The sequence below is a fragment of the Chenopodium album genome, chromosome 5 (genome assembly GCF_948465745.1).
Source record: "Chenopodium album chromosome 5, dcCheAlbu1.1, whole genome shotgun sequence".
Lineage (NCBI taxonomy): Eukaryota > Viridiplantae > Streptophyta > Magnoliopsida > Caryophyllales > Amaranthaceae > Chenopodium > Chenopodium album.
Window position 1 is genome coordinate 26522424 of NC_137838.1, and position 20961 is coordinate 26543384.

The window sequence follows — 20961 nt, forward strand, 5'->3', positions numbered from 1 at the left end:
AATAAAGAAAATCCATAGATCTCTTCGTGAATCGGTCATTGATAGCTTGCACATAATTACTCCCATCTTGTAAAGTTGAAATGTTAGTACCTTGAACTTGCAGTCCCAATGAGTATTTTCTTCAATACCCCAAATTTTTTATTGTTCAAGCACCATCGTTGAATTTTATGACGTAACCACTTACATATCTGAACTTGCTTGAACATGGAAGAACCCGTGCACTCCAAGCTCCAAACCTCCGCAATAAACTCCTTTATTTCAAGAAAAATCAAACACCATGTTTCAATTTGATACGGCCTATTCGACTTGATCACCAAGGAGTTAGTATCATAAGTGATGGTTGCATGATCCAAAACCGTTATAGGTTCATGAATTACCATACCGTCCGGGAAATCATTGAACCATTGAGATTTTATAAAGTATTAAAAGCTAGGGTTTTAATTATAAAAGAATTGATTTTTAGGGTTTTAACTTGCAACTAATTTTGGGGGTTCTATATACTCATGGATTGGAAGTGTTAATAAAACTTAAAGATTGAATATTTTTGGAGTTTTGATGATATTTTAATTAAATTATATTGCTGAAATTTATTTAAAGTAATATAATTGTGATTTTAATGAAAGGGTTCAATTAACCATTAAAAGAGAGGTTAATTAGGAGTTTTTTTTAAATAATTTTCAGATTATTATAAGTTGATTAAAGTTAGTTTAAGTTGCTAGAAATTGTGTATACAAGGGTAATTAATATAGTATTATTGTCCCTTTATGTAGGAGAGTTGGTTCGAGAATTGTTGTAGTGTACTCGGCTATTTTAAGAGCTTATTTGAGGTACGTACGCGTACTCAAAAATTTATTAAGCGTGTAGAAACATGATAGGATTTACTTAATTAATTCCAAGTTAGTGTCATGCTAGGAATTGATTGGAATGATTGAATTGAAATGAGATTGGTGATCTGAATTGGAGTGATCAAATTGAGAATGGTTTTGGTGAGCTATTTTTGAAGCATAATTAATTGAAATAAATTATTTATTGGATTGATGATATTGGAATATTGTCATTGAACCATATTTTTATTATTGGCATGTTTCAAGATTTATTTAATTAAACTAAATGTTTAATTTGGTTTGAAATATTGAAAATGTATTTTTTATGGTTCATTTTTATTGATGCTATAAGCATGAGAAAGGAGCTATTTAAGTGTCTTTATATACGAGGAATAAATTATATTTTGGTGTCTAGTGCACTTAAGGTGTTTCTAACACCGAGGGATAGAAATTGTGATGCATTATGCGTTTACGGTATCTTTGACACCGAGGTAGATTTAAAAATGATTCAACATTTAATATTATGTGGTCACTGATCATTCAAGAATTAAATTGGTATATTTAATTGTTTGATAATTATTAGGATTGATTGTGTTATGGTTTGAAAGTCATCACTACGTCTAAAAAAATATGTAAATAACATAAAGTGAAAGAGATTACACACCAAAACTCTTGGAACGTATATACCTTTAGTTTGAACACATGGGGGGGGGTTATGGGGTTTTATATTTAACAATAACTTCTACTGGGGATACAGGACACTGTACTTTCAAATGTATTATGCGCAAGAATTCCGCAACTTACGAGTGGTTCTCTTATACTAGCACGGTTAGCTCCCATGTTAGTACCCCTTTATTGAGGTAGGTTATGAAGGAAACCCGTTTGATGCGCAATCAAGCTAAATAAATAAATTAGTTATTTATTAGATGGTCATGTTGTATGCTTTATGTTTGTAAGCAGGTGCAACAAGGTAAGTTGTGTGATGATAGGGTGAAAGCATGTTAATGTGTTCTATTTACACTTATGTACTCAGCATTGCTGATTGTGTTTGTATGTTTGTTTGGCCTTGTCTTTATCTTGGCCCTACGACGACCCATTTCTAATGGCGAGTAGTTGGGACAAGTAGAGAGGAACTTTTCAGGTGATGAAGCATATTCATGATGGGCATGAGTGAAGAGCAAAACATGCTTAGTTTCCATCAGATTATAATGTGATTTATTGCTTTTTTTTATTATATTATTGTTATGCTTGTGAGACTAATGCAAAGGTTTTAAGTTCTATTCGGTTTTGGTAAGGGCCTACAATAGTTCCAAGTTGTAGGTTGACTTTGTTAAATTTTTGTTTGACTTTACTTTTATTTGGTTGACTTTTAAAGTATACTTGTCTTGAAAGGTTTAAAGATAGTCTTCCGCTGTGTGTCTTTGATAATTTCCTTAGTCGTTTTCACAGTGGTGGTAATGTCTTAGATTTTCCTATTTTGAGTTTTTAAAAGAGAAAAACAAGTATTTTAAAGGAAATGAATTTTTAGGGTGTTACAACAGTACCATGAAGATAGATACCCTTTGGTGCAGTAGCAGCAACATAATGAAGGGTATGATTCAAAGCTTGTAAATAAGAGGACCTGGGATCCTTAAGAATTGACTCAATGTCTGGACAGTATAAGCCAAATCAGGCCTTATATTGGTCAGGAAATTAAGCTTCCCCACCATTCTCCTATATATAATGCTCTGGATCAAGTAAGATATTACCATCATCTGATGAAAGTTTCAAGTGGAGAGACAAAGGATTGACAACCTTCTTGAAATCAAAAATACCATATGCCTTAAGTAACTCCTTGGTGAATTTCTTTTGTGTGAGAGAAATACCAGAATCCAAATAACCAACCTCCAAACCTAGGAAGTAGTTCAACTTTCCCAGATCTTTGATGGTGAAAGTGTGATGTAAGTGAGTCTTCAAGGAGTTGATAGAACCCAAATCACTACCAGTAACAATTATGTCATCGGCATATATAGAAACCAAAGTAGTGTGAAGACCAGATTTCCTATAGAATTAGCCCATTTAGACTAAGAATAACCAAGGAACTTAAGCTCAGCAAGGAGCTTAGCAAACCATTGACGAGAAGCCTACTTAAAACCATATAAAGATTTCTTAAGCAAGCACACTTTACCAGCAGGATTAGGAACACTTACAGGTACCTTCATGTACACCACCTTATCAAGAGTGCCATGTAAAAACACATTATTCACATCAAGTTACTACAAATTCCAGCCATGATAAGCAGCAAGAGCAATGATGCATCCGATGGTTGCCGTCTTTATAACTGGAGAAAAGGTTTCTGAGTATTCAATGCCAAATTTCTGTGTATAACCTTAGCAACAAGTCGAGCCTTGAACCTTTCTGCTACCATCAACTTTCAGTTTAATTTTGACCACTCATTTGCACCTAATAGCCTTTTTGTTCCTAGGTAAATCAACAAAATCCCAAGTATGATTAGATTTTAAAGCATCAAGCTCTGTCTGCATAGCCATAATCCAATTGATGTAGTCCTGAGAAGCTTTAACATAAGTAGTTGGATTAGACAGACTCTCAAAAGCTACAATGAAAGCCAAATGTAGGGCAGGAAGAGCTGAAAATTTCGTAGGAACAAGTTTATATTGAGAATCACTAGGATGAAGATAATAGGGAGAAGTAGGATCTGATGAAAGATCAATGTTTTGTGATGAACTAGATGCCATAATTGCAGATTAAGAATGAATACAAACAGATGCTTCAAATCAACAATATCAACCAATTAAATAAGCACCTCAACAATATACTTCAACAAAATCAATTAATCGATCAAACACCTCAATGATATTCCTCAATTATATCAATCAAATGAAACAAACTTCAATCAAACGAATAATTAGTCTCCAATTTCAATAATATTGAACTGAAATAGAAGAATGAATCGCCAAAAATTGAACAAAGAATTACTTACAAACTGAGTTGTAATTTGTAGAAAAATCAAACGAACCTCGGTAAAAACTTCAACGTATAATCAAATGAAATAGGATCAAAAGATGTAATAGAAGAAGAATCTGGAAGAAATCAGGAATCGAAATACTCTGATACCATGTTACAAAAAGAGAAAAATGAAGAACATATTGAGGGAAAGAGAGAGAAACTTTCTTGAATTTTTTGTGTATTTTTGAATAAGGATAATTTGGGGAAGAATACAACTATTTATAGTGTAGATATTTACAAAATATTATCTTAACACTAAATATTACATCATAACAGAATCTAAATTCTTGTAACAACCTGCCAGCTAGGACATAATCTGTTATAACAAACCTACCAGCTAGGATGCTTGTTTCTTAGAAGAAGCTTCTGGAATACTCTGGATGCTTCTAGAATCTGAGCTGCTGGGACTATATTCAACAGCTATCAAGTTAATAAAAAGAAGGGGTGTCCATGGTGGAGTAAAGAGTAGAGGACTACCCACAACATTATTATTATTTATTTTTTTAAAAAAGATGGGGTCGTCATGGTGGAGGAAAATCTAGGTGATGAAGGCAGGAAATCTAACAAGGACAAATGAGAGGAGATGATGTGGAATTATGAATAAGGATACAGTGGTAGTGTAGAGAGGTGGCTTGGGTTAGGAGGTGGCGTCACAGACTTGGCTTGGCAAGGAGTTTCGATGGTGGTGAGCAAACAACAACAGATGGTCAGGTGTGGTCATGGTGGTGAGAAGACAACAACAGTGGAGGGAATGGTCCAATCTTTCATGGATACTCTATTTTTAAAAAAAAATAGCCTATAATAAGAAGTTGACACATCACCAATGTGACCAGTAAAAAAAAACGAGTGAGATTATTTTGAGAAGAGCACCTCATTAGTTAGGATTATTCTAGGTTAAAGTTTAGTTGGGATTAAAATGGGAAGACCATCAATAGTTTGGATTATTTTTGTTTATTATTCCTTAAAATTTCACCAATTGAAGAAGGGGAAAGTAATTGTGATTTATAATTAAGAGATATGTAATGTTTCTAAATTGATGTTCAATTCAGCTATTTAGCTCCTAATTGTGTGAATCCTCATTTTGTGCTTAAGTTTTGAAAGGGAATATGAAAGCGAGCCTTACTCACCGGACTTTGTTGTCGGACAGCCAAAATGGGAAGTGCTAGTCAAATTTTTAAATTTTTAGGTAGTTTTTTAGGTAAAAATTTTAAGCGAATGGTTGTTCTATTAGGTGGGTAGAACCTAACAATTTTTCCAAAAAATATCTTTGATTATCATTATAAATAAATTATAAGCTATATGTTAAGACCATCAAACAAATACCCATATGACCTTCATCGGTCAAAGTTGAAGCTATAAAGAGTGCAAAATATGACGACGTTCCCAATAATAAGGCCGGTTTACAAAATTTGTAAAGCAACCACCTTTTTTGAAAAATAAATTATATGAAATGGGAAGAAAACAAATGAAATGACAAAGATTTCCCTACTTATATGATGAAATGGCTCTAAATCTCTAATACCCCTTGAATCAAAGTTATAAATTTTAAAATTTTCACAAATGTGAAAGTGGGGCATAATTTCCATTTGGTACCATTGCACTTTGGCTTTTCCATTGGTACCCATTTTTCTTATTTTTATTCTACATGGTACCTTTGCCCCAATTTCTTAAGTGAGAACCAATCTCAATTGAGAAACATAAGTCGTTTCTCAAATATTACTGACTCACCCCTCTTCCTCTTTATTTCCTCTTGATTTATAAATTTAATTGATGAGTACCATTAATGGCACTCATTTGATGAGTATTTAGGTCGTTTTTACTTTCTTTTCATAGTTTTATTGCTTAATAAAAGCTTACTTTTATGCATTTTCTCTTTATTTTATCTTTTCTCTCTTATTTCGTGTTTTTTATGATTTTTCTAGTGTTTTCTCCTTTTTTTGCTCTCTTTATGTGGTTGTAGGTATTGTACTAGGCTCGAGTCTTGATATTGGTGGTCTACTAAGTTGGAAGATGCATTTGGAGCAAATATATAGTATTGGGAAAGCTCAAGATGCAAGGAAGTGGATGCTTTAATTTCTAGCTCTTGCACTTTCAAGTCCCACCGTCAAGTCCATTTGAATCTGCCATGCATAGTGATTAACATGAACATATTGTGTGCACCCACGAAGACCTATTTGCGAGCGCACGACGCTACGAAGAAGTCAAGAAACCCAAGAGCGCGGGCGTGCAAGCCACGTGTGCAGGTGCGCAAGCCACGTGTGCGAGCACGCACCCTTGCCCGCACAGGCGCTTTTTCCTTGTTTCCAGTTTCGCTCGTTTTCGGTTTTGCGCCTCTTATTTTGATCATATTCTTAGCTTAGTGAGTGTTTCTCTCTCCAATTTTAGGGTTAGTTTAGGAGAAGATTTGGAGAGAGAGAAAGTGTGAGATTTCATTGGGGATTTGAGAGATTGAAGATCCAAGTTGAAAATTGTATTGAAGATCTCCATAATCAATCAATCAGAATTTCTAACTCTATCTCATTTTATTGCTTTGTTTAATTTCATGTTTGTTAATTTTATTTTGATGTTTGATTCTTGATTAGTGTAATTGTTCTTCATATTTTTTTTATTCTTGATTTCTTAGTTGTTTGTTAATTAGATGATGATACTTGAATAGTTATTTGGCTAGGGTTTGGGTGAAAACTTGTATGATTGATTATGATTAATTTGGGAATTGTGCTTGTTGATTGTTGAGATTAAAATGAATATGAAATTTTGCATATGTGTAGTTTGATTAGGCCTTGAGAATTATGCTATATTATATTGTGATTTCTAATGATACATACCATTGATTTAGAAATTGCAATTATCGATTGGTTTGGATTGCGATTCTCCTAGTTTGTTATTCGTAGAGACCACTAGCTTAACGATTAAGAGATAACTCTTTGATTCCAATTGATAGCTCTTATCATTAGTCTTCACAACCATTGATTGACATGTTATTCCTAAGTTGTTGCAATTGTCATGATTACTTGTTGATCCTCATTCCCTAGTGTTTTACTTGTTTGGTTGTTTGTTTTGTTAGTTGTTAGTGTTACTTCTTCACCCTCGACTTCGACCTAGCTTAGGCGCACAATTGAAAGTACTTGAACATAACCGTTCCTTTGGGTTCGACCCTTGACTTACCCCTATACTTTTATTTAGGTTTGTTAAGTGATTACAATTTTGTTTAGCTTAGGGAGGATTACTCAACGACCTAGTTTTTCCCTATGTCAGTAATAATAACCCAACAACACTATATGTGCCCAACCAACCATTTTCGTCAGCCATTTCCAAAGGTGAAGCCACTAGATTTTAAAGTTGAAAATTCGATAATTAACTCGGAATTTGCTTCAATGGTGGAGGGAACGCTCAGAGGCTGCTTCAATGGGTTGTCGCTTTGCAAAGGTATTGCCACATTGCGGCAACAAGCCCGACAGTCAAACAAAATATTTCCTAGTAGCATAAAATGTAAATTTTGTGCGAGTAAAGTATTTGCTAACTGTTAGGTACTTGTAGCAGCAAGGCGGTGTTAGGCCGTGGGATTAGAATGACAGAGCAGTGGTGGTTATGTAGTAGGGAATGTTGATGGTGGTGGAGTATAGCTAGAGGGGAAAGAAAGAGGGCAGAAGGGAAAAAATAGGAATCACAATGAATTGTGAAAAAAGGAGACAGAAAGAGGATAAAGAGGAAAAAATAGGAATAATAGTGAATTGTGAAAAAAAAGGAAAGAGAAAATCATAAAATTACATTCTTATCCCTATTTATTGGATAAAAAAGACAACTTTAATCGGTTAATCCTTGAAAAACATACAAGGTTTCTCAAAATTGAAAAATTTCTATTTAGTCCTTATTCTGTACTATAACTTCCTGCTAAATAAACACTAGTTTACAACATTTGTGTTCCTTTTTTTTTAAAAAAAAAAAAAAAAATTACGACTTCAAAATTTAATCGACAAAGGTCATAATGACCTCCAAAACTATAATCGAACACTATTTGGCGCAAAACAAGTTATATCGTTACTCCCCTTAATCGAAACAAATTCCCCTTAATCCTTACTCCCTCCGTGTTTTAACTAGTGTTACACTTAAAGATCCGGTTGTGTTTTTAATAAGTTTACACTTCCCTTTTTGGCAAAAAAAACTATATTTAAATATTATATATCTCTCCTCTATTGGACCTCATCTAAACCCACTACTACTTTTTTTTTTTAATTATATCGTCTCTCTTACATTCATTACTTTTCAATAAACTATTAACCCCACTATCTTTCTTTTATAATTTTTTAATACTTTAACTACCCCACTTACCTCTTATTTTATTTAAGTCAATTAAAATTGCCTAAAATTACGTGATGGTCAACCTGTAACACTTATTAAAAATAAAATATGGAGGAAGTATGTTCTTTGATTAATGGAGCTCTAATCTTTCTTGTCAAAAAAAATACTACTTAATTTTATGTACAAATTTGGGGTATTATTTGTAAGATACTACCTCCGCTTCACATAATCTGCAACAATTTCCATTTACGAATGCTTCACATTATGTGCAACAAAAAACAAACTTTCCTAATATAACAAATTTTTTTGTATGATTTTGCATTTTTACCCTTACTAAAACAATCTAAGTAACAATTAATTTTGTTAATCAAATTTCATTACATAAATTATTTCAGTCTATTAATGTAATCTCTCCCACCAAAATTAAAACAACTCCCACCTACTTTTTCTTTATTTATTTCATCCCCAATTAATTTATAAACCATATTCTGGATTCATCTAAAATTTCCAGAAACCCTAAGCACTTGTTCTTCCCTCGTTCACTCCCCTCGTTCTCTCTCTTCACTCCATTTTCCTCTTCCACTCCTTCATCTTCTCTATTTCCCTCTTCCTCTCTTGTTTATTCATCAGATCTGCTCAATCTAACCATGGATTCCCGTAAAATCGCTTATTTGACCCCATTAGAGAAGGTTTACTGCACAACCACCGACGAGAACGAGCTTCCTATTCTTTGTGATCTTATCATGTCCCTTGAGAAGGGGTCTTCTTCGCCTCTCCATTTTTACCAAAGTGGTGAAGCTCGTAAGGTTCTGTCTGATGAAGGGTTGGAAGCTCTTGGATGATGATGGAGGGTCAAATCTAACTGGAAAAGGGAAGGAAAAAATAGAGGACGGAGGTGAGAAGGTGGTTGCCGCACCTGAGGAAGAAGAGGAATGGTATGGTTTTACCATGTCTAATCCTCCACCCAAAATGTGTTTTCTTTCTGAAAATGCAAAAGTTGGTAACAAGAGGGTCAGATCTGGCATTGAGGTTGATGAGTCGAAAATTGATAAGCAATGCCTTGAGTTCTTGAAGTATGTGGATCGAAAATTCCACCCAACTGAGTGACTGTCCAGCGTAACATTCTCTACCTTAATTTCAGTTTAATTTCTGGCTATTCATGAGTCCCTATTATGGCATAATTTTGGATAATTTATGACGACAAAATTGGTTTTCGTATTTATGTTGCATGTTGTTGTTCTGAGCAAGTTGACGTTGGCTGATTTATGATGATTTGTGGTTGTTGTTATTAGTGTTTGATGTGGGATAATTTTTGGTAATTTATCCTTCTTGTTCAGAGTCCCTGATGTTGGCTGATTTATGATGATTTGTGGTTGTTGTTATTAGTCTTTGATGTGGGATAATTTTTGGTAATTTATCCTTCTCGTTATGAGTCCCTGTTGCGGCATAATTTATGATCAATTTATGATGATAAAATTGGTTGTTGTTATGTTGCATGTTGTTGTTCTGAGTCCCTGATGTTGGCTAATTTATGATGATTTGTGGTTGTTGTTATTAGTGTTTGATGTGGGATAATTTTTGGTAATTTATCCTTCTTGTTATGAGTTTGTGTTGTGACATAATTTATGATAAATTCTTTATGATAATTTTTAATGTTATAATTGACGAATGAAGTGATTTTGATGGTAATTGATGCATGAACTTATTATGACTTTCTATGACTAAATGGGGTTGCTGATTGATGAATGATGATAGTTAGATTTGTGTTGTGTAGGATATCCTACTTTGAGTTCCAACTTTGATCTCAATGACCAATTTTGAGAGATCAATTTGGGTGTTGGTTGAGCCCCTTAAAAGAGTCCCTTTTTTTTTTTTATGTAAATGCCTTATTTGGACAAATCATTTTGTCTTGCCCCTTACAAGAGTCCACTTTAGATCTCAATGATCATTTGTGAGAGATCAACAACCACACTAAATTCTATATGATGAAGAGACTCTTTTGATAATCAAAGACATGTTTGATTTTCTCCACAATTTGGTTATTTCTTTCATAGCCATATAGTGTTAAGGAAACAAACATGGATTTGTAGTCTTGATGAAAAATAACCTTCTGATGGAATTAGCAAAAAAAAAAAAAAAAAAAACAAAAAAAACCGTACCACTTACTTTGAGAACCTAAAGGAGTAAGTTGTGTGTGCTTTTTTTGTTGTAAAATGTTTACCAAAATAAACATGATTGTTCCATTACATTCATAAAAGGTTTCATACTAACCATACATCATTTAGAGTCCCACAAAAGATGCACATAACCATACATATACAGTCCCATATATCTCCTAATGGTAATGTGTGGCAATATAGATCTGTATCTAGGTCCAAATGACTGCCCAAAAACAAACTGACTCCTTCAAGGAAATTTAAAAAAAGAAAAAAAAAATAGAAATCAGCACATGATACCTACTAAAGGCATAAGCTAAGTGCTTGCTGTGAGTCCCTTTCTGGTGCCTTCTTTTCAATCAGCATCTACTTCCATTTCCACATCTTCTTGTCCTTGAACTTGATTAACTTGCTTGAACCTGTCATTAAGGTAGTTCACTGCCTGAGCGACCAGGTCAGGGTTAACTGTGAGCCTCTCAGGTAGAATACCTAGCTCCTCCAACCTTCTCTTCTTCATGTGTGGTGGAGTAAAGTTGTTGCCTTCCATCCTAGTCAGTATTTCAGTCATACATGACTGTAATGTGATCCAAGTGAACTTGTTTGATAGTGGATCAAATGTATTGTATGCCTCCTCAGCCACTTTTTCTAACTCCTCCACATTTTTGGGGAATGACTTGTACTGAATTGATTGCATTACTGTGAAAAGCCCTAAATCAAGTACATTTAGGTCTGAAGATTGTGGTGGTTGGTACACCATCTTGATGTTGAAACCATTTTGTGTAAAAGCTGCCACAAATTCTGAATAAGTTGGAATTTTGTGGGGTCTTGCATTATCCCACTGAATGAGAATATCCTTAGACAAATGTGTTGGTCAATTCTCTATTATGCATGGAATGACCTTATTAATCAACATGTCTCTGATGACATCCTTTGTGACTGATTGCATTGCTTCCATCTCCATTGTACCTGCTACTTTATTCTTACTTGATTTCTGTACCCTTTGCTCATAAATAAAGTCAAATATACCATACTTGCCATCATGGACCATCTCACCATTTATGTTGTGTTGTGGCTTTGCTATAATAATCATGAACATTGCCTTGACCTTAAATCTCCTTGACTGTTCACACCTATAAGGGTTTTCTTCATTGAGCAGAAGATAAAACCTTCTTGTCTTTGGGTTCAAATAAAACCATTTCTCAGCAATGTGAATGGTGTTGCTCATGTCTGTGTACATTGGGTCTGATGTCTCTATGGCAGGGGTGAGGTGTGACAACACCCATCTCAGTCTTTCTACCTTATGATTATCAGTTAACTTTGGATGGTTGGTGCTTGTATGAGTCCTTAGCAGCCCCTTTTTCTTCAGTCTGTTTCAGTTGTTCTCAATTTAAGTGGGACTGAGAGAAGAAATTCCTCAATATACTCTTTGCATTTGGGACCAACTCTGCCAATTTTCTTATTCCTGACATCAATCAGCCCCCCATTCTGTTTTTGAGTCATTACATCATTAAATATTCTGCTAACTGTCGATCTATGCACCCCAAACTTATTACCAATTTTTGTTTGCATCCCCCTTTCTAGTATATCATCCTCCCTAAGTTGAGTTAAAATTTCATCAACAATACCTCTTTTCTCACCTACTGTTAGTTGTCTTCTGTCACTTTGTTGCTCACCATACTGATTTGCTTCCATATTTGGTTGGAGGAGTTCTTCTTCCAATAAAATTTGCTCCATGTTGAAATAATCATCATCAAACACTTCTGCCATTTTTTTTTTGTTGGAGATGTTGCCATGAGAGAGTAGGCTGCCCACCACTAACCCCTGCTGAAGCTGGATTTTTTTTGGTAGATGATGATGTAGATGATGATGCTTGAAGGCTTGACTTTTTGGAAGCTTGAAGTGTTAACTTTATTAATTTAGAAATTTAATGGTGACCTGTATTTTTTTGAACATGATTGGGGATGGAGTAAATGTTGTATTTAATGGTGATCTGTAATTTTTTTAATATGAATACTGGTGTAGTAAATGGTGTATTTATAACTTAGGAGTTGGCAAAAAACATGGAGCCAAATTTGAATGTTGGAGGAAGTTAAAAATTTAAAATTTGGCACTTAAATTTTAAGTTTTCACGAAAAGTTTCCCTCCTTTTTGTCTAAAAAAACCTGGCAGCAACATATGCGGGGATTAAATTTTGGTCCCCACTTTCTCTCTCATTAATATTTAATCTTTTATCCTTAATTTAGTTAATTTGCTTTTCTCAAATTTTGTCTTGGGAGTTGTGCAAGGCCACTTTGTTGCAGATTATGTAAAGCGGAGGTAGTATAAAATATTCCAAATTTACACATAAAAATTAACAAAGGTAGTAAATAAGAAATCCCATTTACTAAAAAAAAAACGCTTTAAATTTATACTTTATACCCCTCTATTATTGAACTAAAAGCGAGGGGACCAGGGGGAGTATTAAACTAAGCGAGGGGTAGTGTGTACTGTGCACACGTCCAAACATTGACGAGAAATCAGCACCAACACCAACCCCGTGAACCTCGAGGGTCATTCATTAATCATTAAAATATGATTTTATTATTTTATTCCCATTAACAAATTACTGAGTAACAAATCTAACAATGTAAGCATGTTTTCAATCTTTTCATAACTTTTCCCTCCTCTTTTGCCTTCCTTTCTTTCTTGCTATTGTTCAGTTCACACAACATCAAAAATTTACGATATGCTCAGTATAATATTGACATACAGTATACATAAATAAACTTATAAAGTTCTAATTCTTTTATTTTCCCTGCTTTTAGCTTCTGATTTTGTGGGGAAAACTTGGAAAATATGATGGGAAAATTTTGGAGTGATTTCCTTACTCTTGTATACAACCCAGTAATCATGTCTTCAGATTCTTGGCTCACAACTCTTCAATGTTCAGCTTCAAACAACAACATAATTCAACCTTCAGATACTTTCATGCAAGTTTTTCAATGGTTTAGATTCATTTTCTTCTCTCCATGTCCTCAAAGACTTGTTTTTTCATCCATCTATTTCTTTTTTTTATTGATCTTGATCTTGTTTGTTATTTATAGACTCATTTCAAAGTTTATTTTTTGGGATACTAGTAGTAATAATAATGTTACTTCTAGTTCTTCAATCAATAAACCCTTCTTAGAAAACAATAACCAAAATAGATTTAATGTCAAGATTAATTTATGGTTCAGAATTTCCTTGATTTCATCTGCTTCACTTGCTGTTTTATATGTTGTTTTAAGCGTATTGACATTTGTGGGGAGTGATAATAAAGGAAATACTAGGCCAGTATCATGGAAACAGACTGAAATTCTGTTTAGGGTAGTTCAAGCCTTAACACAAGTAGCAATTTTTGTTCTTGTTGTTCATGAACAGATATTTCATGCTACTTTTCATCCTATTTTGCTTAGGATTTATTGGGTTGCTCAGTTTGTGCTTGTGTTAGTGTTTAGTATTTCGGGTTTGACTCGAATAGTGTCAGTTTCTGAGGAGTTGGATTCATATATAAAAATGGATGATGTGTTTTCTTTGATAAGCCTTCCATTTTCCTTTTATCTGCTAATAGCCGCCTCTCGAACATCTTCTGGGATTATAGTTATTAAAGAGGCCGAAAATGGTTTGAATGGAAGAGAAGAATTATATGAGCCGATTAAGGATGATACTAATGCAAGTGATTATTGGAAGGCAAATTTGTTTTCTAAGACTACTTGGCTTTGGATGAACCCTTTGATGGATAAAGGGTATAAGAACCCTTTAAAGATTGAAGATGTTCCTTCACTTCCTCCTGATCATCTAGCTGAGAGGATGTCGGAGCTCTTTGAAGCACAATGGCCTAACCCGAGTGAGCATACAAAGCACCCAGTAGCAATTACTTTGCTCAAGTGCTTTTGGAAGAGTGTTTTGTACACTGGTTTTCTTGCACTTATAAAGCTTTGTGTGATGTATATTGGTCCTGTACTTATTCAAAGCTTTGTCGATTTTACTTCTGGAATCGAAAGCTCTCCTTATGAAGGATATTACCTTGTGATAACCCTTTTAGTTGCTAAAACAGTCGAAGTCTTGAGTTCCCATCACTTCAATTTCCATACTCAGAGAGTTGGGTTACTTATAAGGTCCACCCTTATAACTGCATTATATAAAAAGGGGTTGAAGCTATCTTGCTCTTCGAGGCAGGCTCACGGGGTTGGTCAAATAGTGAATTACATGGCGGTTGATGCTCAACAGCTAGGTGATCTGATGAATCAGTTGCATTCCATTTGGCTTATGCCTCTGCAACTTTTTGCTGCCTTGGGTTTGCTATACTTTAACATGGGTGTTTCAGCAATAGCAACATTAATCGGGGTCATTGTGATTCTAGCATACGTCATGGTACGTACAAAGAAGTGCAATGTCTTTCAGTACCAAGTCATGAAAAACCGAGACTCTAGGCTTAAAGCAACAAATGAAATGATAAACAATATGAGGGTCATAAAGTTTCAAGCATGGGAAGACTATTTTCAGAAAAGAATTCAATCCTACCGGGAGCTTGAATTTGGATGGTTGTCCAAGTTTTCATATACTATTTCTGGAAATATGAGTGTGCTTTGGAGCACCCCTACTGCACTTTCTGTTCTTGCATTCGCAGTTGCAGTTTGGATGGGTGAGAATCTCAATGCTGGCACTGTATTTACAGTAACTACGATAATGAAGATTGTGCAGGAGCCAGTGAGGAACTTCCCTCAGTCTTTGATACAGATTTCTCAGGCAATGATTTCACTTGGAAGATTGGATGGTTACTTGATGAGCTTAGAACTAAATGAAGGGTCAGTGGAGAGAGACGAAGGGTGTCAAGGTGACATTGCTGTGGAGGTGAATCAAGGGAGTTTCTCTTGGGATGATGAAGCAACTGAAAAAACCTTGAAAGGGTTGAATCTTCAGGTCAAGAAAGGTGAATTGGCCGCCATTGTTGGCACTGTAGGGTCTGGAAAATCTTCTGTATTAGCTGCAATTTTGGGTGAAATGCACAAAATCTCTGGAAAGGTATGTCCAATATAATGCTGTCATTGATATGCTTTTATACTCTACTGGAATTTCCTTTATCTGTGGTTATCTTATTTCTTAATTGTGCATAAGTGTCAAGCAACTGTGCCCTCTAAGAGACTAAGAAAGAGTCAGTAGCATTGTTAACAAGATATTTTTTAAGTTAATTCGCCTGTGTTATAAGCTAGTGATTTGCTCATATGCAGCTTCTTGTAGCTATCGGTTGTCTTACTGTATGCAAGCGATTCTTTTGATAACAGAGCATCAAGCAGTTTCAGCATTAATACAAGCGTACCTTAATTGTCGTATCTTAATATTCATCTGTCACTGTGTCATTTCCCTCCCCTGCAGTGTCTGACTTACATAGTTATCCCTGTTCAATTCAAAATAAGCATCAAGCAATGTTGGCCTTGAGGATATAATCAAGTTATAATAACATCCTTTTAGTCTCTTAGACGATAATGAATCATTTTAAAAGGTTACATGATTCCATGTGTTAAAGTACGATTTTCTTTCCTTTTTTCATTTTGCAGGTTAAATTGTGTGGTACCACTGCATACGTAGCCCAAACATCATGGATACAGAATGCAACAATTCGAGAAAACATTCTATTTGGTCTACCAATGAACAAAGAGAAATATATGGAAGTTATTAGAGTATGTAGCTTGGAAAAAGATTTAGAAATTATGGACTTCGGTGACAAGACTGAGATTGGAGAGCGTGGTATCAATCTGAGCGGTGGCCAGAAGCAAAGGATCCAACTTGCCAGAGCAATCTATCAGGATGATGATGTATATCTTCTGGATGATATTTTTAGTGCTGTAGATGCACATACTGGTTCAGATATTTTCAAGGTCTGTCAAATAATTATATGAATGTATGTTACATCAAATGCAAGTAAAACACATTCAAACAAAGCTAATTGAATTTACTAATGCTTGCAGGAGTGCGTTAGGGGAGCTCTCAAAGACAAAACTGTTCTGCTAGTAACTCATCAAGTTGACTTCTTGCACAATGCGGATCATATATTTGTAAGCTTTATGTACGGTTGTATTGCTTTCAAATAAGTTCATAAGAATTGTTGTGTTGTATTTATAAGATGTATGCAATGCAATATCTAGGTGATGCGAGATGGAACAATTGTACAATCTGGAAAATACAATGAGCTCCTTGAAGCAGGCTTGGATTTTGGTGCTCTTGTGGCTTCCTATCAAACCTCCATGGATCTTGTAGAGACAAGCTCACATACATCTGAGGACAAGCAAGAAGAAGCATCAAAATCTCTAATCAGCGAAAACAAGTCACTAGAAAGAGTCAAGTCTGAGAAGAAATCTCTAAGTAAAACAAATCCTCAAAAAGGAACTTCCAAGCTCATTGAAGATGAGGAACGAGAAGTTGGGCAGGTTAGCATAGACGTGTACAAGCAGTACTCTACAGAAGCTTTCGGATGGTGGGGAGTGGCTGCAGTGGTACTAGTATCTCTCTTCTGGATTGTATCATTGTTCGGTAGTGATTACTGGCTAGCTTATGAGACTTCAGAAGATCATACTTTTACTCCTCGCTTGTTCATTACCGTCTATTTCATTGTTGGGATTATATCATGTGTCTTAGTGACTGCTAGAGCCTTTGTAATAACATTTTTGGGACTTAAAACTGCTCAGGGCTTCTTCGACCAGATTCTTGGCAGCATCCTACATGCTCCAATGTCGTTTTTTGATACTACTCCTTCTGGAAGAATTCTAAATCGGGTAAGCTCATCCTATATCCCATCATCAATCTATATAATTACATACTATATGATTAGTGATTTCCTATAGCTTGCCGTTTCTGATGTAGTGGTAATAATTATCTTACTCTTTTCAGGCATCAACTGATCAAACCAACCTTGATCTTACAATTCCCTTATTTTTGGGCATGACAATTGTTATGTATTTCAATTTGGTGAGCATCTTAGTGGTCACATGCGTATATGCCTGGCCAACAGTTATCCTCCTAGTTCCCTCAATATGGTTGAATCTTTGGTACCGGGTATGTCTTGCTATGAAGTTTTTTTTTTTTTTTTTTTTTCCTTTGATAAACATCATATTTATTCAAGATCTATGGGAATGTATATATGCAGGGTTACTACCTAGCCAACTCACGTGAACTGACTCGATTAGGTTCAATCACAAAATCCCCTGTCATCCATCATTTCTCAGAAACAGTTTCAGGTGTAATGACAATCCGATGCTTCAGGAGGCAAGCCTTGTTCTGTAAGCATAATATTGACAAGGTTAACACAAGCCTTAAGATGGATTTCCACACTACTGGAGCAAATGAGTGGCTAGGTTTCCGCTTAGAGTTCATTGGATGTGTAATCCTATGTCTTTCCACTTTGTTCATGATTCTTTTGCCCAGCAGTATTATCAAACCAGGTAATACAAGCACTAATTAAGAAAATACCGTCAAGTGTTCTTAGTAAAAGTAACTCAAAATCGATCTTAAACTTATTTAGTGAAGATTGAACTCTAAGTGTGAATTTTTGTCTTATAAAACTTACATTGTAAACTTTACTATGCTGCAGAGTTCGTAGGTCTTTCTCTTTCGTATGGGCTTACCCTCAATGTTGTTCTGTTTTGGACGATATATATGACATGCTTTGTTGAGAATAAAATGGTCTCGGTTGAGAGGATGAAGCAGTTCATCAAAGTCCCATCTGAAGCAGCATGGGAGATCAAAGAATGCAAGCCTTTACCAAACTGGCCAACTCATGGCAACATTGAACTAAAGGACTTACAAGTAACCTCTAACTTCTTACGACATGTCACCCTTAATATTTGATCTCAATCCTTCCCAAGTCAAATTTCTCATTAGTATTTTGGAATGTCCAGAAGAAGTTCCTCTTTCGATTTCAATGTATAGATTTGTGTTATCTGAGTCGTATTTTTTTTGTTTATGGGACAAAGTGTGCTAATCGCATAGCCAGCCTTAACTTAGTAATCCACACCAGAGCAAAAAGTTGAAATTACTAGGAATAAAGGAGTTTATATGTGGTATTTACATTTTAGGCTCTTGTATTTTCATGTTCTTTTATGTTGATTTTACCACATGAATGAATGTCCTGCAATTATGAACAGGTAAGGTATCGGTCAAACACCCCATTAGTGCTAAAAGGTATCACACTTGGCATTAGAGGAGGCGAGAAAATTGGGGTTGTTGGTCGCACAGGGAGTGGAAAGTCCACCCTTATACAAGTATTCTTCAGGCTAGTTGAACCTTATGGAGGGAATATAATAATTGATGGCATCGATATCTGCAAGATTGGCCTGCATGATCTAAGGTCTCGCTTTGGGATCATTCCACAAGAGCCGGTACTATTTCAAGGAACGGTGAGAACCAATGTGGATCCACTTGGGCTTTATTCCGAGGAAGAGATATGGAAGGTATATATATTTATCCTCTCTAATATTCCTTTGCTAAGTAGTAATCACATCAAAATGATATAGAATATAAGTATACTCCAAGCATTTAATATAATCTTCACCATGTTTAAAATTTGTAGTTACATATACTAATGTGCCACAACTTAAACTAGATGATGGGGTGAAAAAATATGTGTAAACTTCTACAAAATCATGTCATCACAAGTACGAGAAGTGAGATATGCATCCGAGAAGTAAATATGTCTAGAAGTGGTATTTTTACTAGAGAGCCAGATTAACAAAACTCCGCTAGTGGGTTTCCTGCTGCCAGTCCCAAGCCTGGATAAAGGAGGAGGGTTACAATAGGCCAATGACAACCAGTGTAAAACTTTGTCACATGACATGAGCCAGATTATAGAAACTAAAATTGTTCTGATCAAAGTTTATGAATTGAACTATTTAGTGATTGTGTTGTAGTAGTATTAACCAAAGTAGCTGCCCTACTAATATTTCGTTATGTTTTTAATCAAACTAACAGACCATTTGTGTTTTTAGAGCCTGGAACGTTGCCAACTTAAGGATATTGTTGCAGCAAAGCCAGAAAAGCTTGATGCTCCAGGTTTTTCTATCTCTATCTTTTCCTGAGAAATACTCTATTGCGTATACCTGCCAGTTAGAGAAAAATGTGCATAGGATGATTGGACGAACCTGAGTTACTCTTTATTTGTTTGTAGTAACGGAAGAAGGAGAAAATTGGAGTGTTGGTCAAAGACAGCTGATGTGCTTAGGGAGAGTCATGCTCAAGAAAAGCCGTATTTTGTTCATGGATGAAGCTACAGCTTCCGTTGATTCCCAAACAGATGCTACAATTCAAAAGATCATTAGAGAGGACTTCAGAAAATGTTCTGTAATTACCATTGCTCACAGAATACCCACTGTAATGGATTGTGACAGAGTATTAGTCATCGATGCAGGTAACTCTCTTCATTTCTTTGTCAATCGTTCTATCACTTTTATGGAATTCGCTCTAATTCATTACTATATACATAGTATGACATAATGCTAACATTTTCTTCTAGAAATCGATTGACTAATGAGTATTGATCATATTAATGATTTGGCTATCTGTTTTTTTCTTCAAAGATTGTTTTACTTGATTCCAATTTTAACTACCTTATAAGAAGTATGTTTCTGTGACTAAGATTGGTTTTTAAGCACATCTGTTTTTGGCATAAAAAGGAATTCTAACCTGTTTTTACTGGACAGGATTGGCAAAGGAATTTGATGCACCATCTCGTCTCCTCGAGAGGAAATCACTCTTTGGGGCATTGGTTCAAGAGTACTCGAATAGATCGTCTGAAGTGTAAATGATAAGCATCCTGGTTTAGTTCCATTGATCATACTAGTTACAACACCGAGAATTTATAAGCAATTTGTATAACATGTTGATTTTGTTACATCCTTCATTGGTCTATCCACTATTTCTTTAGAAGAACGAAGGGTAATGTTATACTCGTTTCGAATCTTATTATCCTCGTTTCGAATCTTATTTGTTTGCACCTAATTAGAAACACCATGCCTAACACATAATCAGGGGTGAGAGTGAGGGATAACTCAAGTGGTTAGAGCTCCCCTCCCAATTTCAGGAGATCTTGGGATTGATTCTCATTCCCCGCCCTTATGGCTCTCTAAACACCAAAAAAAAAACAAAAAACACATAATCAGGTGTGAAGCTAAGGGGGGATGGGGGCTAGGGCCTGGTCCCTGTTACCCAATTCCACGGCCCATATTTTTGTTATTTGGCTCTTGCAGATAATTTGGATATATAGTATTGATCTCCTTAAGCAAGGCCGTATCTGGCCCGGGGCAGCCGAGGCGCCCACCTAGGGCCCCAAAATCCGAAACCCATATACAGAGTACTTATTATTGTATTAATTCAACAAAAAAAAAAATTAATAATAATAAAAATACTTTTTTTTTTTTGACAAGAAGTTCTAACAAAGAAAAGACAAACAAACAAAACTAAAAGGACCATAAAAGCACACGCCGACGACAAGCCTCAACCGCTAACCAGTGGGCCGGAGTAATCCACTGACGAGGAACCTTGCGAAGCTCACAAGAAGAAAATCGCGAAAGCAAAGTCCTAATATCCTGAAGGAGCCAAAGGCAGGATATGTCCCGATCACTTCCTTCCTGAAGAAGAGTGAATAAAATCGAACAATCAGTGTAGAT

At 35.4% G+C, this 20961-nt stretch overlaps 2 protein-coding genes across 2 annotated transcripts; one reads left to right on the forward strand and one right to left on the reverse strand.

Annotated features, from left to right (window-relative positions):
- Positions 1-10640: 10640 nt before the first annotated feature.
- LOC145632764 (uncharacterized) lies at positions 10641-11510 on the reverse strand. Its single transcript, XM_081685103.1, has 2 exons — positions 11184-11510; positions 10641-11123 (listed from the first exon to the last, which is right to left on the reverse strand). The coding sequence occupies exons 1-2, from the start codon at positions 11508-11510 to the stop codon at positions 10641-10643; spliced, it is 810 nt and encodes a 269-aa protein (XP_081541229.1).
- A 1393-nt stretch (positions 11511-12903) lies between these two features.
- Positions 12904-20224, forward strand: LOC145632039 (ABC transporter C family member 4-like). Its single transcript, XM_081684303.1, has 11 exons — positions 12904-15328; positions 15862-16182; positions 16273-16359; positions 16450-17076; positions 17192-17356; positions 17448-17742; positions 17892-18106; positions 18445-18750; positions 19285-19348; positions 19464-19703; positions 19996-20224. The coding sequence occupies exons 1-11, from the start codon at positions 13121-13123 to the stop codon at positions 20094-20096; spliced, it is 4629 nt and encodes a 1542-aa protein (XP_081540429.1). The 5' UTR covers positions 12904-13120; the 3' UTR covers positions 20097-20224.
- Positions 20225-20961: the final 737 nt, after the last annotated feature.